The sequence below is a fragment of the Microcaecilia unicolor genome, chromosome 1, assembly GCF_901765095.1.
Source record: "Microcaecilia unicolor chromosome 1, aMicUni1.1, whole genome shotgun sequence".
In the NCBI taxonomy this organism is placed as follows: domain Eukaryota; kingdom Metazoa; phylum Chordata; class Amphibia; order Gymnophiona; family Siphonopidae; genus Microcaecilia; species Microcaecilia unicolor.
Genome location: NC_044031.1, coordinates 406,236,737 through 406,261,868, shown reverse-complemented (window position 1 = coordinate 406,261,868; position 25,132 = coordinate 406,236,737). Strand labels below are relative to the sequence as shown.

The window sequence follows — 25,132 nt, the reverse complement described above, 5'->3', positions numbered from 1 at the left end:
CCCACCCGCTTTCTCCCTTTTCCAGCTCCCGCCCACCCGCTTTCTCCCTTCTCCAGCACACACCCCTCCCCCCCCCCCCCCCCCCGGTAGCTTTCTCCCTTCTCCAGTCACCCCCTCCCGCCCACTTTCTCCCTTCTCCAGCCACACCCCCTGCCTGCTTTCTCCCTTCTCCAGCACCAACCCCCCCCCCCCCCACGTTGCATCTTTCACCTTCTCTTCTGCCCGTCTTCTCCCAGTACTCAAAGGAATATAGTGAACTTAAAATTCTAAGTCACTGGTAGGGTTGCTAGACGTAGAAAATGTTTATTTTAGGAAATAATAGTTGAAACTCTATTTATGTATTTTCTGGAGTTTGCAAACTAAGGTGAATCAAGTCTTAATAAAGTTGTTGGGGTTTTTTTGTTTAACGCCAATTGTGCTGAAGTTTTGTTGGACTCAGAGAGTTGGGACTGGGAGTCTGTCCCAGTGTAATATTGTGGAAAAGGCTGGCTGCCAGCCAGACTATCAGTCAACTATTCTTCCGAGCCTGCGCCTGGTTCTAATCCTATCAGGACTGGCATTATCCGACTCTGGGAAAACTGTAGCTTCCTGCACTGGTTGGCCGCTCACAAACATCCACATTTCAACACCCTACTACCCCAATTTTTTTTTTCTTTTTCTATTTCCAACACTTCCTTTGTCAACCCGCCCGAAGCCTCAAGTCGTCGGAACTTGGAAGGCACAGGGTGAGATGACTGCAGCCTCATGATCCGATTGGTAGACAGGGCTGTGCGCGAACTCGGCGCCTGTTCTGCAGCAGTGAGTGACTGTCTGCGCGACCCCCTGGGCTGCTTTTTGTTTCATTCCTTGGATAGGTTGCTGAGTGCGCAGCACCGGCGATTCAGAGTCAACCTTCTACCAGCGTCGGGGCCTCTTCTCAGGCGCGTCCCGCCTACTCTATTGCAACGTCCTGTTTTCCGCAGAGGTGGGACACGCCTGTGAAGAGGCCCCGATGCTGGTAGAAGGCTGACTCTGAATCGCCGGTGCTGCGCAGGCGGGAGAAGACGGGCAGAAGAAATAGGACTCAGGAGGGAGCAGAAAAAAAATTATTGGCACAGGGTGCATAGGCGCCATTTTTTTCAAAACAGCTGTTTGGGGCAGCGACTGCTCCCCCTGCGCCCCACCTGGCTACGCTTCTGGAACCAGGCCCTCTTACTTTCCTCATTTGGTTTTTCAAATGTGATAAATTAAAACTAAATGCTGAAGGCCTGATATTCAACTGGCCCAGACAATGTATAAAGTTAAGCACTGCCATTAGATATTTAACTTTATATTCACATATGTGGCACTATTTGTTTAACTAGTGCTGCAGAATATACATCTGAACTCCCTTCACTATTTTGGCAGGTCTAACTTTAAACACATAACTTATCCACTTAGGACTAGATTCTGTTAATGGAACCCAAATTTGAGCACTGAAAAAAATGAGCACTAAACGCTTTTCTATAAGCAGCAGCCCAATTTTGGGTGTTTTACACCAGCTGAAACCTGATGCAAATCCTCATCCTGAATTAGGCGCAGATCTACCATTTTCTATAACACTGTGCACAAATTCTAAGAATGCCCATGATCTGCCCATGCCCCTCCTATGGCCACACCCCCTTTTCGGACCCACACAAAAAATTTACATGTGCATCTTTATAGAATCCTGACTAGGAAGATGTACACATAAATTCTAATTGTTACCAATGAGCACCAATAATTGATTATCACCCAATTATTGGCGCTAATTGGCTCATTATTCAATTAAATTGCATGCACAAATTGGACATGTACCCAGTTGGACATGCATAAAGAATTAATTTAAATGTGATAAAGCAAATGAGCCACGTATAAAGTTTAAATATCACGAGGTTTTTGGCCAATGATGAAGCAGTCCAGCCCCTGAAGCTAAAATCCAAAATTTAAAAGCTGGGGGCTTCTTGAGGCCTTTTCCTCAAACCATGAGAGAGTGGTTTAATCACGAATGAGTAAGTCTGATACGCCTATCATTTATATATAGGATCGCCTGCCTTTTCTAGATATTTTGTTTAATATAAGAGGAGACCACCTTCAATTGTGCTTATAGTTTGAAATTATATGTAGTCCCATGCAATAGAAGTGTAGTTTTCTTTGTTTAGTTAAAAACATTTTTTTTGGCTATGTATTATTGCCTTAATAGTCCCTATGTCCTAGGGAAAAGGGATCAATAAAGTACTATCATCAGCATAAACAATTTGATCCCATTCTGCTTTTCCTAATGGTTGTGTTAGAATGCTAAAATAGTATGGGTTATATTGGGAAACCCTGAGGGACTCCATATAAGACACTCCATGAAGTAGATAACATCTCTGACATCTTAACTCTTCTGATAGGCAACCAGATGCTGACTATCATGCAGGAAGAAAGCATAGAACAAGGACATATTTCTTAAATGAATTTAGGCACCCAAAAAGCAGAGGTTCCTTTAAAAAACTTTCAAACTACAAATCCCAGAAGACCTCGCAGAGGCCTGGTGTCTGCAGGGCTCAACCAAGGAGGGTTGTTTGAGAACAGGAGACGGCATGACATCAAAAAGTTGAAGCCAAGTAGGATGTCTCTGTTTCCTCTCCCCTGCGCAGCTGTCTTTCCACATATACTCAAAACAAAGCAAACAAACCTATGAGCTGCTGCATTCACGTTGTTGTTCTTTATTGTTGGTAGCATTTTTATTTAATCTCACTTAGAACATATAAGAACATAAGAGTAGCCATTCTGGGTCAGACCAAGGGCCCATCTAGCCCAGTATCCTGTTTTCCAAACATTGGGCAAGCCAGGTCACAAGTACCTGGCAGAAATCCAAATTGTGGCACCCTCCAATCTTCCGGTACTATGGACGATTTTAACAACAAGTTGCATATTACTAACAGCAGATCAGCAATTTCATGCTTGAGTTCTTTGAGTACCCTTGGATGTATGCCATCTGGTCCAGATGATTTACTCATCTTTAATTTGGCAATTTGGCTCAGTACCAAGATTTCTTTCAATTTCTCCACATCATCCCCCTTGAAAACCATTTCTGGTACAGGCAGATCTCTTACATCTTCTTCCATAAAGACAGAAGCAAAGAATTAATTCATTTTCTCCACTATGGCCTTGTCCTCCCTGAGTGCCCCTTTTGCTCCTTTGTGATCTAATGGTATCATGGATTCCCTCACAGGTTTTCTGCTTCTGATGTACCTGAAAAAGTTGTTACTGAGAGTTTTAGCCTCTGCAGCACGTTTCTCTTCATATTCTCTTTTAGCCTTCTTTATCAATGCTTTGCATCTGACTTGCCAGTGTTTATGTTGCTTCTTATTTTCTTCATTTGGGCTCTTTTTCCATTCTTTGAAGGACAATATTTTGGCTATAATGGCCTCTTTTACTTCACTTTTTAACCATGCTGGCTGACGTTTTCTCTTCTTTCCACCTTTACAAATACGTGGAATGCATCTGGACTGGGCTTCCAAGATGATATTTTTGAATAACGTTCATGCCTGATTGAGTGTCCTAACCTTTGCAGCCAATCCTTTAAGTTTCTTTTTAACCATTTTCCTTGTTTTATTATAATCGCCCTTTTGAAAATTAAATGCATCTACAATAGATTTCTTTTGCAGGTTCATCCCAGATAGTAGCTCAAGCTTATTCATGTTATGATCACTGTTTCCCAGGGGACACAACACCGCCACCTCTCACACTATGCCCTGTACACCACTAAGGACTAGATCCAAAATGGCTCCCCCTCTCGTCGGTTCCTGGACCAGCTGCTCCAAGAAGCAGTCGTTTATTACAGCTAAAAATGTTATCTCCCTGGTACTCCCTGATATAACATTTATCCAGTCAATATCGGGGTAATTGAAATCACTCATTATTATAGCATTGCCCAATTTGCCAGCTTTCGTAATCTCTGTAAACATTTCTTCATCCATCTGTTCGTTCTGTCTCAGCAGACGGTAGTATAGCCCTACAAGAATGCTCCTTCCCTTCACACATGGAATTTCTATCTATAATGATTCTACTCTGCTATCTGTGTCATGTGGAATGTTTATTTTATTTGATTCAATTCCCTCTTTAACATATACCACCCTCCTCCAATTTGATCCTTTCTATCATTGCGATACAATTTGTACCCCATTAACAGAGTGTGTACCCTGTTAACATTTGTAATTTCAAACATGCCAGCTTGTGCAGCATATGGATGTACACAGAGGAAATATAATAATGGAATAACTTTTCATAGGTAGAGTAGTAATCTATAATAATTTGTACCTCAACGTTCTATGACTGGCTGGTTGTCTGGGTTCGTAACATCCTGACGTCAGCAAGCCTCCAGCGTTCCCTTCCCTCTCACTGTCCTGCCCTCGCTTAAAGATGAAATGACGTCAGAGGAGGGTGGAACAGTGAGAGGGAAGGGAACGCTGGAGGTGAGCTGACGTCAAGATTTTACGAACCCAAGTGAAGGCAACGGAATGCTGGAGGCAACGCGAGGGGAGAATCACGGGACACCGAGGGGAGGGGAGAATCATGGGACATGGATGGGAGAGCAGGGCACAGGACAATCGCTGGACATGGAGGGGAGGACAGAATTGCGGGACATCGAGGGGAGGGGAGGGCAGGGCAGAGGAGAATCGCTGGACATGGAGGGGATGGGAGGCGAGAGGAGAATCACGGCACACGGAGGGGACAGCAGGGCAGAGGAGAATCGCTGCACATGGAGGGGAGGTCAGAATCATGGGACACGGAATGGGAGGGGAGGGAAGAATCGCGGGACATGGATGGGAGGGAAGGGAAGAATCGCGGGACATGGAGGGGAGGGCAGGGAAGAGAGGAGAAATCTCTTAGACGAGAGCCTTCCTAGGGCCCGTTTCATTTTTGACGAAACAGGCTTGGTTGCACTAGTTTGTTATAAATCTTAATCAGTGTGTCATTTTGAGGGACTGGTTAAAGGGACACCCTAGCATGTTTCTGCTGCCTGTCTACTGACTCTGCCTGTACCTGGATTACTCTTGTATCTGCTGCCTGCCTCCTGACCTTACCTGTACCTGGATTACTCTTGTGTCTGCTGCCTGCCTCCTGACCTTGCCTGTACCTGGATTACTCTCATGTCTGCTGCCCGCCTACTGACTCTGCCTGTACCTGGATTACTCTAGTGTCTGCTGCCTGCCTTCTGACCTTGTCTGTACCTGGATTACTCTTGTGTCTGCTGCCTGCCTACTGACCCTTGAAGTGAATTGAGAGCCCCGATCACCAATGTGCCTGTCGCGGGTTTAGTCTTTTAGCATCCTGGAGGTATAGAAGATTCTTGTGGTCGGTGATCACTGTGATGGGATGTAAAGCCTCTTCCAGGAGATATCACCATTCTTGGAGAGCTAATTTAAGGGCTAACAATTCTCGGTCCCCAATAGTGTAATTACGCTTTGCCGAATAAAGGTTTTTGGAAAAAAAGAAACAGGGGTGACGCTTGCCAGAGTCTGAGGTTTGAGACAGAATGGCCCCGGACCCCAGAGAAGAGGCATCCACTTCTAAGATGAATGGTCTTTTGATATCTGGACTCCAAAGAACAGGGGCAGACAGAAAGGCTTGCTTTAAGGTGGCAAAGGCCTCTTGGGTCTTCGGTGTCCAGTTCTTCACATCAGCACCCTTCCTGTTCAGTGCGGTAAGAGGGGCAGTGATGAGGGAGTATTGGTGGATGAATTGTTGATAGTAGTTAGCAAACCCCAAAAAACATTGCAAGGCCTGGAGACCCTGGGGCATGGGACAATCCCGTACAGCTCGGAGTTTGGTGGGGTCCATTTGGAGGCCCTCGGAAGAGGATATATCCAAAAAATGGAATAGGCCATTGATGAAACGAGCACTTCTCTAGTTTGGTGAAGAGGCGGTAGTCCCAGAGGAGCTGGAGAACTGTGCGGACATGACGAGGGTGATCCTGAACAGAAGCAAAAAAAAAACCAGAATATCATCCAGGTAGACTTTTACTAAGGAGTATAGAAGATCTTGAAAAATTAAGTTTATGAATTCCTGAAAAAACGCTGGAGCATTGCAGAGGCCGAACAGCATAACTAGATATTCGAAATGTCCTTCATGTGTATTAAAAGCGGTCTTCCATGCGTCCCCGTGACAGATTTGGACCAGATTGTAGGCACCTCGGAGATCCAGCTTGGTAAAGATAGACGCTCCATGCAGATGGTCAAAAAGCTCCAGAATAAGGGGAAGCAGGTACCGATTCTTAATGGTTATCTCATTAAGACCCCGGTAGTCGATACAGGGTCGCAGAGAGCCGTCTTTCTTGGTCACAAAAAAAGAGAGATGCTGCATGGGGAGGGGGAGAGAAATGTTGGACCCAGGGTGCAAAGGAGAGAGAGAGAGAGAGGGAGGGAGGGAGGGAGGGAGGGAGGGAGGGAGAGATGGTGGACAATGGGAAAGAGGGAGAGGTGTTGGACATGGGGTGGAGAAGAGGGAGGGAGAGATGCACAGGAGGGGAGAGAGAGAAATGTTGGATCCAGAGGCAGAAGGGATTGAGGGAGAGATTCTGGACAATGAGAGAGAGGGGGAAGAGAGAGGAAATGCTGGACCATGGGGGAAGGGGGGCAAGAGTGAAGAAAAAGGGTACAGGAAGATGCTGGGAGGTGGAATGGAAGGGGAGAGGAGAGGAGAAAGAGGGACCAGATAGAAGGATGGAGGGAAGAAGATGCTGGGAATGGTGGAACCATGTGGGAGAGCCCAGGAGGGGGAGGAGGGGGTGGCATGGAAATGAATGAGAGGATAGTGATTACAGAGGGTAGAAATATGATAGTGATTACAGAGGGTAGAAATATGATAACAGATGAAAGAGAATGGAAGGCTGATTATGACTGTTCTACAGATACGTCATGGTTCCCACCCTCACTCTGCCCTTAGGCTGATTAACATTCAGCCAACACTATCTGTATAGTTCAGTGAAAATAAACAGAGGATATATGTATATACCAGCTACCACTACCTCCCGGATTGTATATAGCATGATCGAAATTGCATGCGCAAATCTGGTCATATTCTGGATTTGCATGTGCAATTTAATTACTTAACAAGCCAATCAGTGCCGATAATTGTCACTTAACAAGCAATTATTGAAACTAATTGGCATTAATTAGAATTTACACACACAACTTAGTAGGTATACCCTGTAAAGTGGTGTGCGTAAATGCTAATGCACGCTGCCAAAAAGGAGGTGTGGCCATGGGTGTGGAATTGACTGACTGTGGGCAGTCTGAAAATCTATGCACATGGTTATAGAATACACCTGCTCCATGCCTAACTTAGGTGCCGGTATTTACACCAAGTTTTACTTGACGTAAATGGATGTGCCTAGGGTTAAACACAGGCATGGCAACTAGGTGTATTCTATAAACTGGCTAGGCGTATTATATAAACCGTGCCTAAATCAGCACCGAAAATTGCCCATTGATAAAAGGGAAGGGAGAGGAGAGGGGAGCATGCTGCACATGGATAGAAGGGATGAGAGAGGGGAGGAGGAGGAGGACAAAGTACCCATGGATGGAAGGAAAGGGAGAGGGGACAAGTTGCACATGAATGGAAGGGAAGGGAGAGGACAGGGGACATGTTGCACATGGACGGAAGAGAAGGAAAGAGGTGGAAAACTAGATAGATTCAGAAGGAAGCAGAAAAATGGAAGAAAACTGGGAGTGCTAAAGATGGATGTAGGGCAAGAAGAACAGAAGAAAGGAGGCGAGAAAAGAATTAATAATGGTGAGGAGGTCCTGGAAGTAGTTAAGTGCACAGAGGGAGGGAAACAGAACCAGAGACCGGGAACGAGATAATTAGAAAAATAAAATCACCAAACAACAAAGGTAGGAAAAGTTATTTTATTTTCAGTTAGTGATTAAATTATGTCATTTTTGAGAACTTACATCTGTCAGCTTTATTTTACACTGTATTTTGCATGTCTTCTTATTTCTCTGATGTTGCACTGCACGCAGAATCTGGCATCTTGGGTTTCAGTTTAATTTTTGTCTACATTACTTTTAAAGGCCTGTTATTAAACCACACTAGCAATCCCCAGTGCAGCAATGCCGACAAAGCCCATGCTTGATAAAAGAGACCCTTCGTTTATGGTTGCTTCTCCTGTATTTGAATAGGAGCTCTCTGCGTTCTGCATGTATGACCAAGGTGTCACGTTTTCCAAAACGCAGGAACTAGGATTGTGAGCCCTTGGCCACTGCCGAGGAGCGGCAGTGGCAGGCAAAACCACCCCACACAGGGAGAAGGCAGAACTCTGACAGGGCCAGCTAGACTTCACCTGCGCTTGACCACCGTTCCTCGGGAGTTGAGCCCCCGAGTGCAGGTGGCTGGCAGGACTTGCCGGACAGGGCCGGAACTGGATACCAGCAGGACACACTTAGGGACTAGAGCACACAGGGAGGCTAGGCAGAATACTAGACTAGGACTCTCAGACAGACAAGGGACAGAACTGAAAGCTGTAAGCAGCCACTGAAACAGGGAACAACCACTGGTAGATAAGAGACTGAACTGAAAGCTGCCAGGCAGCCACTGAACAAGAAACACAGACAACCTAGAACTAGACAAAGACATACAAACAAGAAACAAGACTGGGAAACAAGCAATACAGTACAAGAAGCTACACAAAGACTAAACTAGAATCAGGCAAGAATACAGACTATAACCTGGACTAGGCAGAAGTGCAGCAAGCACCAACAAACCAGGGCCTTAGGCAATGCAAAGGCAAAGCAGAGAGTTTCCAAATGGCTAATAAGCCCAGCAGCAGTTGAGATTCAGCTGCAACAATCACCAGGCAGCTACGGGTGCTGTGCAGGCTCAAAGAAGACAAGCAAGTCTGGCAGGCCGGAAGATCCGGACTGGACTGGGCTGAAATCTGGAACGGGAAACAGCACACAGACAGTATAGTGGAGTAATCAGAGCCATGCTGGAAGCAGCCAGCACACAGAGACAGAGACAGAACTAACACAGAAAGACCAGACAGAAGCCAGCTTAGAAACTGACCGCCAGAAATAAGGTAAGCCTGAGAGGGGTCACAACCACAGACGTGACATGAGGCCAGGATGGAAGAGTATGAGAGAGGAAGGAGATAGATCCCAAGGGGTTGAGTGAGGGTGCAAATGGAGTTAATGTCACAAAGAGGCAACAGGAGATAGAGTAGAAGGTAAGGGACAGAATGGCCTGTAGACAAGTGAAAGAAGATGCTAGGGCTGATGGGGTGAGAAGCAGTGGAGGGTAGATGAGGGCTGAGAGAGTGAGTACAGAAGATGGAAATGGGGGACTAGAGAGTGAAAGATAGAGGGGGGATTAGCTGACTGGAAAGAGAAAGACAGAGGGAGCAATGGGATTGCTGGAGAGGGAATGCAAGGGAGATGAGAGGTGAAAAGAAGGTGATTAAATACTAGAGGATGAAAGAAAGGGAGAATGAAGGGTAAAAATCATATATAGGTGGGTATAGAGGCAGAGAAAATAAAAATAAAAACAAATTTAAAAAGAGATCAGTACCAGACAGTTATAGAAAAGGAAGGAAAGAAGGACAAGAAAAGAAATGGAATGGCAAACCTGGAAAAGAATTCACAAGTCTGACACAAAAGTGAAAGGTGTAAAAGAAAAAAGTATTTTTATTTAGCATTTTTTAAAGGATTGGTATGTGTCTGCTTTGGGAAATGTTCATCTTGTCTGATTTTGTATTTAGCAGAACACAGGAGAAAATGCATTTCTGTGCCTTTTACCAGTAGTTTCACTGCTAATTGAGTATGGCTTACTTGTGTGTGTGTGTGTGTGTGGGGGGGGGGGGGGGTCTCCATTTCAGTTGTTATCTGCATGTTGTTATTTTTTGTGGTCCCTTATTTTGCATCAGGTGAGGGTCTGTCCATGTTCTGCATGTGTGATTGAGGTGAAAGATTCTGCTAGCATGTAGTGTCTGTAGGAATGCGGAACAGTCCAGCTTGTTCATTTCCCAGTAGCAGGTTTACTGATGATCCAGGGCCCAGTCTAATATTTATAACACTGTCTTTCCATAGGTGAGTCAGGACTGTTATGGTTTGGTAATTTTGTTTTTCCCTGTATAGGCTTTGAGTGTCTTTTTTGTAGGGTTTTGTGTAATTTTGCAAAGTGTCTGGTCTGTTTGAAAGCAGGCTCTGGGGCAAGAGTTGCCTTTGGAGCCCCCAAGATAAAAATGTTCAGGACAAGTGGTCTCCACATCCTATAGAGTCACCATACAAACAAAACCTCATCTGCTTTAAACAAAGTGTCTGGCAGTGGAAGGAGCATGTGCAGTACATGAGGATGTAATCACAATCTGAATATTTTTTGTGTGGCGAGTTGTAAGACAGATAGCTCCATTGCTAGGGAATATGAAGTTTGTATTATAGAACTGCACCTTTAAGGTTTATGTAGAAACCTGTTCAAGCCTGTGAGAATCCAGACCACTCCCATACAGAAGAATTTGTTGAATGATGCTATCAATTGTAATGACAATTTAAGTGTGTGTGGGAAGGGGAAAAGGGGTATGATCTGCAAAAATGTCACTGCAACTTACCCCCTTCCATACCTACCTTGCCCCTCTGGTGCCACCCCAAATATTTCTGTCTAGAGACACCACTGACAGACACCTCTGCAGGGTGGTTAGGAACTGTGCTTTCTCAGATATATTAAGGGGAGGAACACCCTGTGCTGTATCTTAGCTGGAAACTCCTGTCCCATGACAGCAAGCACTGCAGAGTGGGAAAAGAATGCCTAGCCATTAAGTGGGTCCCTGAAGCTTTCAGGTACTATCTTAGGGGACAGATCTTTATTTTGGTCACTGACAGTGCTCCACTTAAATGACTAGGATAGATGAAAAATGCTAATGCTAGTTTTATATGGTGGTACTAAGCATTGCAAACATACCAGTTCAAAGTAATGCAGCAAGCAGGGAAGCAACACATCAATGCTGATGTTCTGTCCTGCCTACATGAAAAGGATAGTAAAGTACTCCAACATAGCAGGGGCTAGAAGAAACATAGGGAGTGGGGTACGTGACAAGTACATTACCCCAGGGGCTGCTCAGGAATAGAGAAGACAGGACAGGACCCTGAAGCTACCTGCAGTGCCCAGAGCACCTCCCCCCCCCCCCCCCCCCCCCCCCCCCCCCGCAGAAGGGAGGAATTCAACTTTGAGAGTTAACACCATCAGTTATTCGGGATAGCAAAGGACAGCTCGCTCTGAGATACCCTCTGGGGAAATGTAGTTCTGAGCAGTCCCTAAGGGCAGGTGAAACCCAGAGTCTGAAGTAAGAGCCACCCCACAAAAGGAAGACAACCCCAATCCCAGAGTGTTGTGACTGAGCAGTTTCCTTGGTAATCTGGGAGGATGGTGTGGCCAATGTGTTCCCACGGATTTACAACAGTATAGTATGCCACCCAGGAAGGAGAGCTTTTTTTTTTTTAACCTGTGAACTCTGTGGATTCCCTGCAGAAACAGCCAAAGGAGGAGCTGGTAGAAATGGAACTGGACCCTGGAAAGTGCCCAAGAGCACTGATGAAGACACTGTCATGAACAGAAGCCACAGGCTACTAAAAATTGTGGGTTGTGTTTTTCTTTTCTCTTTTTGAGATTTTGTGAAAAGTTGATACGGAAGGTCTGCAGGAGGCTGGCAACTGTGAAACTGCCATCAGAATGGCCTTCCCAGCTTGCTTTTACTCTTTTGCCAGGAGCTGAGGGGGTGGGGGAGGGGGAGGGAATGCTACTGTGAGGCAGCAAGGTTTTTATTCATCATGTAGTTATGAAACCTGGAAAAGTTTTTTTTTCTCTCTTGACCAAGAAGCTACATGCAGTAAGGGGGGAGAAGTGGTGAGGGTAAGAGAGAGAGGAGGGGCAGCCCCTCTGCCCTAAAAATGTATGTAGTATTTATAAAAGAATCAGATATTGATGTGAATACCACTGTTTGGTTTGAAAAGCCTCAGAGATAGAACAAACATGGGGGCTGGAACTCCTTGATCTAGATAAGGAGGAACAGTTTTACCTTCACTTGCAAAGCAGACTTTATTTGTAAAGACATGAGGGACACCTTTTACTTTCTTTTGGTGGTCATACTTGAGACTGAATGAACTTTCAGCAGCAAGTAGGTTTTTTTTTTCCTTAAAGAGTAGTTGTTTTGTTAAGGAGCACAAATTGTACAGCTGTAAATGCAGAATCTTTAATTTTATATGTTATGTATTGATGATTGCATGGAAAATAAACCCAATTGCCAACCTTCCCTTTGAACACAGTTATGTATTAATTTTGTGGGATCATGTTATACCATTATTAAGAGGAGCACTGGCTTCTTCTAGTCTCTAAAACAATCACCCACTCAAAATGTTAATACTTGTATATACAATCATTCCAGTATTCCATTTATTCTTCAGATAGAATGTTGAGATCTACTTAGCAGAACCTTCTACTTGTGCCAGCATTCAGATATATTAATTTACACACTCTTCATCACATTATCTGTCCAGTTTCCTAAGAATAGAACCATCTTATTATGCATTTAAGAAAGGTCTTTAAACATTTTTTTAAATTTTTAGATGTATTTTGGGATTGGTTGACACAGCGCAACAGGGGAGATAGTGAAACTCGACAGGGGCATGACATACACAGTAGCTGCCATTCTGCTTTTCATTTAGTATGAAATTGTACTTTATTTGTTATCCTATTAGCTTGATATTTAATATTGTAAACCACTACTATACTTCCAAATGGTGGTATATCAAATCCTGAATAACTGCACTAATTGGAGACATTCCTATGGAACTAAAGCCTGGGCACATGTGGTGGGAGACAAAACGCTCCACTTTGTTCTTGACATCTGGATACAAGTACAAATCCACACACCCCATGGAAATATACATACATATACCTGCAGCGGGATGGAAAAAATTTCATGAGCCATATTCTGCATGTTACGTTCTTGTTGGTGATAGAAACCCAGGTTAACAGAGTGTGTACTGCCATGGAGATTATCCTTCTCCCTGACCAACAGACAAGAGTCTCTACAATTGTCTCAGGTTAGCAAACATGTCATGTGATTGTCACTCTTCATAACAAAATCATTTTTATGCTATAGCAGGGTGGGGTGAAGTAGACAAGATAAACCAATGGCTTATTTCGTTGTTTCACTATAGAGTACTATGGCAAAGCCCCAGGTTTCCTGTTGCAGTCCCTGCATAGGCTCTGTAGAAAAGGTTATGAAATTCTGTGTTACAGATTTTAACATTCTATGGATAAAGTCGTGTGGTACCACGCTAGTCCAACAAGATATGACAGCAATAAAGGTCAACCGTTGTAGATGCTATTTATTTTTATTGAATTAACTTAATATATTTGTGGTTTGCTTGCCAGAGTTACACTTCTTAGTACATTATTTAATATGCATAAAATAAATAATTTTCAAACTGTTTGGTTGTGCCTGGGTAACAATTTTGTTCTTTCTTTTTCATTGCTCCATTTTTTTAAAAACCTTTTCTATTCTTTATTTTCAATTCCTCTCCTCCCCTCCCCCAGGAGTCATATCAGGGTGATTCTTGGAATCCTCCTGAGATTGAGACTGGAATGTGGACTTCCTCTAAAGCACAAATCAGTGGCATTCTTTGGATAGGTGGAGAATCTGTGTCCACAGTAGCTTTGTACCCATGGACTCTTATCTAATTTTCAAGGGAAAACTACAAACACATGTTTTGTCTTTGACAACTGTCCATGAATAGAAAGGACCTATGGGCTTTGCACCTACTTTTTATGTGGGTGAATTTTCATCGGAAGTTAATGCACATATGTTTGAAAATACATTCCATGTATATTATTTGCCTCTCTGACCTAGGCATGCTTCTGAGACTGCCTTCTTAAGGAGCTACTAAAAGCATGTATGCTCCAGAAGCCCAGGTCTACTTCTAGCTAGAGATTGAGGAAGAGTAGCTTTCAGATAGCCAGGCTGCCCAAGGAAAGCACTATGCACCCATATACATGGCTTTGAAATTTGCATTTTTGGGATGATTAACATCTTTGAAAAATACATTATACCTCACCCTGAAAAGATGACACATAGGTCTGAAACCACACAATAAGAAAGATAATAATGAACTTCAGTTAGTATTAGAAAACTTTCATTTTTTTAAAGCATGTTTCAAAAAAAAAAAAAAAATGTGAAATGAGCTATTTCAACCTGACCCACTGGCCATCAGTAAGTCAGAGGAGCTGTCCAGACCTTGGTGCTGAACAGCTGTGACGTGTATTTTAATAACCTTCCAGGTTACTTTTCAGGTAACTGAACAAGTCTATACACGCTAAAAGAATGTAACCAGTCCAGTGGAATAAAATCAACACACGTATTTAGCCAAACCACACAGTTAGCTTCCTTATTAAAAGAAGGCAGCTAAAGTCAATTAAGACCAAAATAAATTAAGATAGATAAGGCCCTTAATGTCCTGCGCTATTTCATAAATGCTTTTTTTTGTTTGTTTGTTTCCTGTTGGCACAGATTTTTGAATAGGCCCTAAACGTTCAACAGCCTGCAAATATTTTGACAGAATGGTCTCCACTGTCCAGCACAACCAAGGACTCATTCTCCAGCCAGTTCACAGCAGTAGGGTAGCAGAGCCCACGAGTGACAAGAGACCGGACAGAAGGAAAATCCCTGGCTGTCCCCAGACTTAGTACAGCTCCATTCTGCACATCTGTCACCAAAATATTACCCCCTCTGCCAAAGGCCACGCCAGTCATGTGGATTTCAGAAGGCAACAGTAAACTGCAGGCAGAACTGTCTACCTGGCCAATTAATGTCATGTCGCTGCTGAACAGTTTCACTCTTGTTCCTTGTGTGTTCAGATGCTCGATGACAGCAAGAGTGCCGGTGGCGGGACAGACTGCCACTCCTCTTGGCTGGCACAGGCTGGAGTGCAGCCGCTGGCTTTTCTTCACTTGTTCCTTTCTGAGATCTGCCTGCAAAAGCCACAGCGCTCCTGCCTCCGTATCAGTCACCAGAATTTCATTTTGGGGGTTGACATCTACACCCCAGGGAAGGCAGAATGTCCCCCTGACCACTAACTTGCACCTGCCCTTAAAATCAAACACTTTAACGGACCGGTCACCAGCATCTGTAACAACTAAATAGCCATCCGAAGTGATTGCGACATCCAGGGGGTATCGGACACTGTTACTAGAATCTCTCTTTTCTCCAAGCTGCTGAATGCACGCACCAGTCATGCTGAAAAGTTTGATCCTCTTCTTCCCATCTTGCACCACTGCTATGCATCCTAATTTCTGACACACTGTCATGCCAGTAGGACTGACTAACAGTCCCCAACCTCCAAAAGAAAAGTTTAGGATAAAGCCTGCTGGTGACAGTCTGGTCACTGGACCCTCTGCTTCTGAGGCATCTGAGGACACAGGATCATTAGCCACACGACTGAGGATGTCTTTGAGGTGAAGCAGGGGCAGACAGTCACTGGTTTCAGAAGGACTGCAGGCCCGGCGACAGAAAGGGCACTCCAGGGCTGGCCGTGCCAGGGAAGAAACACATGCTGAGCACAGAACATGGCCACAGGTTAAGTTCCTGGGCCGGCGTGGCTGCTGCTGGCTGTACTTCTCGAAGCAGACCTTGCATTCAAGCAGATTAACCTCTGCTACGTGCAAGAGGTCTTGCATGGCCCGGATTTGCTTGGAGGTCGTGGCACTCATTGCTAGAGCTGCAAGAGGATTTTGAGCTGCCCCTTGCGAGAAAAGCAGGAGCCTGGTCACGAGGATCCTGTTACAAGGTTAGGTAGGGCTGTGTCGGCCCTGCTTATAAACATGGTGACGCTGCATTTCCTGCTGCTTGAGCTGCATTTCTGGTACGTTACTGCCCTCTAAAGGACACATCATAAAAGGGAATGTGCTTCAGGGAGTTGGTGGCATTAGTTCGTGTCGCTGCTTCTTTACCTTTTATTGACCACAAGAAAGCAATTAGAAATGTCGTTGTCATCTTTTATTCTTAGACTAGTTAATATTTGGTTTAAAGCAGTAGGAAAGTGAAAAGGCGAGTCTGGAGCGTGATATAGAATTCAGGAGGGGAGAGGAAGACCAACTATCTAAAGGGAGAGAAGGAGCCTGTAGGGAGGGAACAGAGTTGGAGAGAGGGAGAGGGAATGATCCGGGTACTGGGCAAATAAGTGAGACGGTGGGGGGGGGGGGGGGGAGAGGGGGAATAAGTCAGGGGGCAAAGGGAAGAGGAAAGAATGATGTTGAGGAGGAACAATGGACCCGTTTTTGGGAGGTGGGAAGGGATAAGAGAGATGGAATGAACCTAAGGCTGTGACAGGAAATGAGCAGATGGGGTCGTGGGGACGAGAGTGGTTGAGTCTGGGGGGGGGGGGGGGAAAGGGGGGCTCAGCCTCTGATGGAAGGTAGGGGAGGGGAGCTCAGCCTCTGATGGAAGGAGAAAAGGGGAGGTGACCTGGAAGGAATGCAATGGAGGGAAAGTGGAGGAGGGAGACAGGAGGCAGAAGAGGGTGTGATGGAAACAAGGAAAGAAAAAGAATGAGGGCAGATAATACAAAGCCAGTAGGAGGAAGAGCATGGTCAAAATTTGTAGTGTTAGGGGGATGAAGGGAGAGAAGAGGGTGACTCACTTTTCACACCAATCCACATTGCACCCCAGTCAGTCATTCTCTCTCTCTCTCTCTCTCACACACACACACACTACACACCCAATTACCATTTACACAAACTGGCACCCATAGACCGCAACTATTCACTTGTAGCTGCCCTCCCACCCCACTTACTCACAGCATCCACTTAGAGAGGCAAGCTGATCCAGTGTTTCAGTGTCTGTGCTGTGTAAGAAGCTTGAGAAACTGCCTTGCAACTAGCACTGAAAGTACATCAGATTTTTTATTTATTTATAACATTTGTATCCCACATTTTCCCACCTATTTGCAAGCTCAATGTGGCTTACATAATTCCGCAAGTGGTGATTACCAGTTCCGGATAGGAGAAATACATAGTTGGGGCAAAGGGACAGATTAGGTTACAAGAGGAAAGTTCGTCCTATGATAAGAGCTAAAGGTAATAGGTTAAACTTCAATCATGACAAAAAATAGCTTGAACAATTAGGATCATTAAACTGGAAATCAAGATAATTAGCAAAACGACAAACTGAAAAAACTAAAAACACAAACCAGGAAGTTCAAACAAGCATGGATAAAAATAAAAGATGATCACACACTCAGCGCTTGGAAGCAAATACATAGAAAATATAAATACGCAATAAGACAATGGATTAGACCATGGATTAGATAATTAACACCAGAGATGTATATGGGGTCCATATTCAAAGCAATTTAAATGGCCAGGAGAGGCCACTTAAATCACCTGTATGGGACTATCTGGTATCAGTTAGTCCCACTGAATCTCAGTATTGACTAGTAAAGTAAAAGCCAGCTATTTTGTGGGTGGTCTGAGGCGGAGCTAGCACTTATGTGGTTAACTTTAAATTCTGATATTCATCACTTAACCACCTAATTAGCCAAATTGGACTTCACAAAACTCAGGGAAGGATGCACTAAAGTCGTCGTTAGAGCCATTCTGTATTATTGCGGCGGGGGGGGGGGGGGCGGAATGACTTTTATAGTGGTTTTTTATCAGTTTTCAATCCCGCGCAGCCCCAATGAGAGGTACAGACCTCTCGTTAGAGTTTCCAGCGTTAAGGCAATCGGAAAAGCTTAGTGCATCTCATTACAATAGGGTTTCTACAAAATTTACTCATCAGCATCCCGTTTTCGTTAGCTGCTACCACCGTCGTAAAATGGCTTTTAGTGCATGCCAGGGTTTACTACTTGCTTGTTAATGGCTCGTTATTGACTAATTATTGGCTCATTAGGTATAGTGCATCTGGCCCTCAGTCCTGTCTTTATGCGGTGTTGCTTAGGTGGTAAAGTGCTGAATATTGCACTTAAGTGAACAAGAGGCTGCATAAAGGGATATTCAATGCTAGTGCCTGGATATGACTCAGCATTGTATATCTGGGGATAATGCCAGTGGTGGCTAAAAGAATTCTGACTGCTGCAGGGGCGTAGCTATGGGTGGGCCCAGGTCCACCAAATCTCAGCTCAGGCCCACCCAGTTTGTCCTCATAGGCTGTGCACTTTGTCGCCTTTCTGCCACGGCTCAGCTGAGCCACCACGATGTGCAGCTTTAAGGCAGTCGGCAGCGCTCCAGTCCGCCTCCTCCTACCAGCCTTTTCTTTTCAGTGTGGGTCCTCTTCTCCTGACTTGGAAGTCAGTAAGCCTGGCCAGTCTAGTGCTGCACTCCCACACTGCTACTCCCTCACTCACTCTGATGTCTGACCATCCTCACTCTGGACACTGCTGCTGTGCCTTGCTTCCCCTCCTCCCAGTGCAGCAGGGAAAAATCTGCCAGCTGCCGTCAGTGTCACGGCTCCTCCACTGTGCCCTCACTGGAGCAAGATCAGCTTTTTTTTGATCCCCCCCAGGCTACCCTCAGCACTCCCCCATGGCCCCACAACAGGCACAGGAGCCAGCACCATCTGCCACCACATACAAGCCCAGCTGTCCAGTTAAAACAAATATGTATTTTTTAATTTTAATTTTAACATGTAGAGTGTAATGCTGTAATACATATTGAACCCCTAGACCCCTGATGCAGGCCAAGAAGGGTGAAACACGAGTCGTGTCAGGTCGTCATCATTATTTTGGAAGAATTTTCAATAACTTTGTTTTGAACACCATCTGTGAGAGGTTGCGTTGCTCTACTTTTTCCCACTTGCTGCCTCCCTTCCAGTAGAGCATTTTTGCCTTCTGTTTGTGACTGTCTAAAACAAACATGTAACATTCTAACCAACCATTATACAAATATTTCAGAGTTGGCCCACAACAAATTTCAAAGCTGAGGAAAACCTCTCTCTTTTAAAGTTTTCATAAACATATAAGGAAAGAAAAGAAAAATGGGAGAAAACAAAACCATCTAAGAGAGAGCACAGGTACCTCTCAAGTCTCCAAAATATAGGTACACTATAAAACCAACAAGTTTATCTTTTAAACATACCCAAATCTTTAGTCCACTTTGTCAGTGATTTCTGGTGAACCCCTGTAAGGTATTCAATTTCGTAAATAAATCTCACTTTGTGAAGCCACTTTTTTGCACAGAGGGCACTCCAGGATGCATCTGAGAAGCTGCAACAACCAATCTGGCAACACTGACGCAGAAGAGTGGAGGAGTGGCCTAGTGTTTAGGGTGGTGGACCTTGGTCCTGGGGAACTGAGGAACTGAGTTTGATTCCCACTTCAGGCACAGGCAGCTCCTTGTGACTCTGGGCAAGTCACTTAACCCTCCATTGCCCCATGTAAGCCGCATTGAGTATGCCATGAGTGGGAAAGCGCGGGGTACAAATGTAATAAAAATAAAATGCATTAATGCAGAACATGCAATAGGGTAACCTGGAATTGCCTTATTTACTAAAAAGATACCAGGATCCCATGGAACTAGTAACCCAGTAAGCAATTTAAGCCAAAATTGAATACTTCTACACAAGGTCTGTGTTTTGGGACAACTTCACCAGATATGGACCATGGACCCCACACTAGAACACCCTTTCCAGCAATTAGATGGGCTTGAGGATTGCCTGGTCACTTGCCTGCCTGGTGTGAAGGTGTGTAGCAGGCTAGTTGCCACCTGGACAGTTCCCACAGGAGAGCTTCCACCCACTATTTCCAGCCTGGACAATTCCCTCCTAGGACTTTTCCCCAAAGTGGACAATTCCCTCCTATAACTCTTTCCCCCTGGCTATTTCTTACTGGCATGTAGTTTTTGTTGTTTTTCTTGTGCTGGTTTGTGTATGTGTGTGTGTTTGTGTGTGTGTGTGTGTGTGTGTGGGGGGGGGGGGGGGGTTCCTTATGCATCATGTATTTTTTGTTGAGAAGTGTCATTGCATGGCATAGAGATATATATAATGGAATAATTCTAGACAGTGGTGGAGTAGCCTAGTGGTTAGTGAAGCAGAGTTTGATCATGGGGAACTGGGTTTGATTCCCAAGGCATCTCCATGTGGCTCTGGGCAAGTCACTTAACCCTCCATTGCCCCTGTATATATTATGTAAACAACTTTCAATGTAGCTACAAAAAGGTGGTATATCAATTTCCATTATATTTTATACTCATTAATTTGAATTTTGTTTTATTTTTTTTTGTTTGTGTAGTGTGTTAAAGGTAATGTTTAGGGTGGGGGGGGGGGGGGCAATGCCACCCACAAATGATCTGGAAGGGGAAAGAGAAGGAGAAGGAGATACATTTCAGAATGTGATGCTTCATGATTGTTAAGAGTGGGAATTGTCCTCCCTGGAGTGGTGGGAATTGGTTAGGTGGTGATTGGCCTAGGTGGCAATTTTCTAGATGGGAATTGGGGAATTGGAATTGTCTGGTGAGAACTGACCTAGAACCGTGAAGGTGGCTGACCTCACATGTCACCTAGACAGAATTTTAGATATTGCTGGGGAGGAGCTGGCTGTCTTGGTACATGTGGTACCAATGACATAGGAAAATGTGGGAGGGAGGTTCTGGAACAGAGAGTTGCATGGGAACAGAAATCTAACCCATCCCCGCCACAAGTAATCTTCTCCATCCCAGCTCCGGGACAGCACAGCCTTTGCCGTGCCACAATCACCTTGACCCCACCTCCAAGAAAGCCAAATTCTACAAGCAGTAAAAATTCTAGTAAAAATAACATAAATCATTTTCTTTTGTACTCTGCTAAGACAGCAGATATACAGATTAACAGGACCCAAAGCAGTCCAAAACAAGTAAAGTCAGAAATAACACAGTTTATACATAATTGTTCAACTGCCCTTAGAATTCGCTTTTGGGTTAAAAAAGCAAAACCATGTGCATATGTCGCGCTCGACGCGCTCTCGAGGACCTTGGCATACCTTCAGGCTTCTTCCCCGGGAGCGCGGGGTTTGTGAGTCCTTAAGGCAAAATCACCTTCCAGGTAGAAAGGAGAAAAGACTGAACCGGAACTCCGGACTGGAGTTGTACACCGGAACACTCGGAACTGGAACGCACCGGACGGGTGCGCACTGGAGTGGGGCCTACTGGACTGGACACGCTGGAGTGGCCCCACTGGACTGGAACATACAAGAGTGAAACCCGCTGGGCTGGAACACACTGGAGCGGGACCCGCAGAACTGGAACCCCCTGGACCTAGTCTTCACCTACACTTGACTGCCTACCCCCTCGGGTTGGGCCTTCAGGTTCTGGCAGCCGGTAGGACTTACAGGAGCAGCAGGAATGAAGATCCAGGGGTGCCCCTGGGCACCTAGGCGAAGGCAAGGCAGACAAGCCGGAACTATCCGGGTTCTGGCAGCCAGCAGGAATCAACACAATGACTAGTAAGCTGGACCCAGGCTCATAGGGACACTGTACCCGGGCAACCCAGTCATACACAGGAACATACACAGAGCAAACTCAGGAGACTTGGAAGGCTAGACACCAGCTAACAACTAAGCTGTGCCCCAGCTAACAAGTCATGCCCTGGACCCAAACGCAGAAGACTAGCACGGCTTGACACAGGCTACAAGCCAGCGGGGCCTAAGCTGGCTAGTCTACACTAAGAACAAACACAGTCTTGGAATAGTGGCTAGCAGGGCGGCTAGGCTCACTCTAGGAACAAACACAATCTTGGAATAGTGGCTAGCAAGGGCGGCTAGTCTAACACTAGAAACAAACACAGACTTGGAAATGGCTAGCAGGACGGCTAGCTGACACGAGGAACAAACATGGTCTTGGAAATAGCTAGCAGGACAGCTGGCTGGCATGAGGAACAAACCCAGTCTTGGAAATAGCTTAGCAGGACGGCTAGCTGACATGAGGAACAAACATAGTCTTGGAAATAGCTAACCGGACAGCTAGCTGGCATGGGGAACAATCACGGGGAACTAGCAGAGCTATGCACAGGCAACAAGCCAGACGGTGCCTAAGCTAACTAGTCATACCTTGGAAACAAACATAGAGAACTAGTGGAGCTATGCACAGGCAACAAGCCAGACGGTGCCTTAGCTAACTAGTCATACCTTGGAAACAAACACAGAGAACTAGAAGAGCTAGGCACAGGCAACAAGCCAGACGGTGCCTTAGCTAACTAGTCATACCTTGGAAACAAACACAGAGAACTAGAAGAGCTAGGCACAGGCAACAAGCCAGACGGTGCCTTAGCTAACTAGTCATACCTTGGAAACAAACACAGAGAACTAGAAGAGCTAGGCACAGGCAACCAGCCAGACGGTGCCTTAGCTAACTAGTCATACCTTGGAAACAAACACATAGAACTAGTAAAGCTATGCACACGCAACAAGCCACACGGTGCCTAAGCTAACTAGTCTGAACAAACATAAAACACTAGCAAGGCTATACACAGGCTATAAGCTACATGGTGCCTAAGCTAGCTAGTCAAACAAACATAAAACACTAGCAAAGCTATACACAGGCTATAAGCTACACGGTGCCTAAGCTAGCTAGTCAAACAAACATAAAACACTAGCAAAGCTATACACAGGCTAAGCTACATGGTGCCTAAGCTAGCTAGTCAAACAAACATAAAACACTAGCAAAGCTATACACAGGCTATAAGCTACACGGTGCCTAAGCTAGCTAGTCAAACAAACATAAAACACTAGCAAAGCTATACACAGGCTATAAGCTACACGGTGCCTAAGCTAGCTAGTCAAACAAACATAGAAACTCACACAGAGCAAACACTGACACCGGGTACAGAGCACTCTATACACCAGGACCTTTAGATGAGATGTCATTAGATGAGATGAGATATAAAGGCCAGGACTGTAGTCTTCAGGTGACTAATAAAGCCCATCCACACCAGAGCCACAGGTGCAGCAATCACCTTGCAACCAAACAGAGGCTTGACACTCAGAGCAGGCATCCCATAGAAAGTAACAGCGGGAGCCATCTTGGATACTGGCAGAGACGAAGAGGCGGCAGCCATCTTGGAAGAGGCATAGCCCACACAGGTGAGGTTCAGTAGGGCAATCAGCACACAGAGCCAGAGAGAACCTAAGACAGACACAAACACAGAGACAAGCAGAAGCCAGCACAGACACTGACTCCCAGAAACAGGGTAAGTCTGAAGGGTGGCACGGCCACAAACGGGACAGTATCCCCTCCTCAAGACCCCCCTCTCGGTCTCCCGGAGACGGTCGGGTATCCAGGGGTAACTATGATGAAACTTCCTGATAGGTCTCAAAAGCCGGACATAGATCACTGGGCTGGAAGCCACAAGGAAGATCAAAGCTGGCAAACAAAAAGAGAACTTGTGACCAGGAAGCTCCTTCGAGTCACCACGGGGCAATCTCAGGAACATGGATGCATCAAGAGGAACACAATTCAAAAGTAACCCTCCCCTGAGGGAACCCACAATGTCCTGACCCTCTTGGCAAATCCATGAAATGACAGGAACAGGACTGGAGTCACTACCCCAGCTGACATCAGAAGCTGGGCTGAGGCTCAAGGTGGCATTCCCATCTTGGCAGGAGCTAGAAGTCTGAACAGAAATGGATCTGGAACTAGCACCCGGGTTGGCCTCAACCCCTTGACTGGAACTGGATTCAGGAGCCTGACTGGAACGGGAACTCAACAGAAAGTCAGCCTCCTGACGGACACTGGAACTTAGGACGACCTCAACATCTTGGTCGGACTTGGAACTAGACATGGACTCAGCCTCCTGGCTGGAACTAGAACTCGGAACAGGCTTAGCATCTTGGTTAGAACTGGAACTTGGAAGAGATTCAGCTGCAGGGCTGGACGCACCCCTCTGGCCGGACTGGGACGTCTCTCTAACCTTAGCTTCAAGCGGCCTCTGCCGAGCAGGGTTCAAGAGGAGACGGCCCTGGTATCCCCAGAGCATGCTAGCAGGCTGAAATGCAGAAAATGGTTTTCTCCGGGCCCCAAGCCGTTGAACACACCTTCTCTCAGCTATTGCTTCGGAGGTCTTCTCCCAGGCTGAATCAACACAAGGTCTATCACAGTCCTCTGGGAACGTCATCTCTTCCTCAATAGCAGACTCAATATCGTGGCTGACCTCTGCACTCGGTGCAGATTCAACATCTTGACTGGAACTACAACTTGATCCAGCCTCAGCATCTTGACTGGACTTGTAACTCGATCCAGACTCAGCATCTTGACTGGACTTGTAGCTCGATGCAGACTCAGCATCTCGACTGGACTTGCAACTCGAGGCGCCCTCTGCCTCCTGGCAGGGACGAAACTTTAACTGCGGCTTGGCCGAACATACCCTTAGGACAGGGATCGGCCGCTCGATCTGAAAAACCCCTCGAACTGGGCTTCGGAGCTTGCTTGGAGGTGCCTTCAAGACTGGAAGCGGTGGTGCCACCTGAACCACCCTGTGGACTGGCACCGGAGGCTTGGTTAGAAGCCCCCCTCGAACTGGACTCAGTGGCTTGACTGGACGGGTCACTTGAACAAGAACCGGAGACTTGACCCGAAGCGCCACTTGCACAGGAATCTGAGGCTCCATCGAAGGCTTCCCTCGGACTGGACTCGGAAGCTTCCAAGGGCGTGCTACTTGAATGAGGACTGGAGGCTCGGCCTGGAGCGCCACTTGCACAGAAATCTGAGGCTCCATCGAAGGCTTCCCTCGGACTGGACTCGGAGACTTCAAAGGGCGTGCCATTTGAAGGAGGACTGGAGGCTCGACCTGGAGCGCCACTTGCACAGGAATCTGAGGCTCCATCGAATGCCTTCCTTGGACTGGCCTCGGAGCCTTAAGCTTCCTCGTTACTTGGACTGGAATGGGAGGTTCAGTAGGAAGCATCCCCTGAACTGGACTCAGGCTCCTTGATGGCGTCACTACTGGAACTGGACTCAGAGGCTTAGTCCGCCGCCTCACTCGGCCTGACCTGTGAGGCTGCTGAAGAGCCTCGGGCGGAGGCAACCCACAGCGCCTTCTTTCGGCCCTAGCCTCAGGAGTATACCGCAGAGCTGTATCCCTGCAAAGCTGGAAGCGGTAAAAGAAGAGCCTGGTGGAGGGATCCATAGCAGA

At 46.0% G+C, this 25,132-nt stretch overlaps 2 protein-coding genes across 2 annotated transcripts in view; one reads left to right on the top strand and one right to left on the bottom strand.

The window, feature by feature from the left end:
* The window catches only part of KIF13A (kinesin family member 13A), an 818,528-nt gene that overhangs the window by 283,938 nt on the left and 509,458 nt on the right, over nucleotides 1–25,132 (top strand).
* On the bottom strand, nucleotides 14,178–15,753 carry LOC115475574 (E3 ubiquitin-protein ligase NHLRC1-like). The gene has a single exon (XM_030211411.1). The coding sequence runs from the start codon at nucleotides 15,745–15,747 to the stop codon at nucleotides 14,572–14,574; it is 1,176 nt and encodes a 391-aa protein (XP_030067271.1). The 5' UTR covers nucleotides 15,748–15,753; the 3' UTR covers nucleotides 14,178–14,571.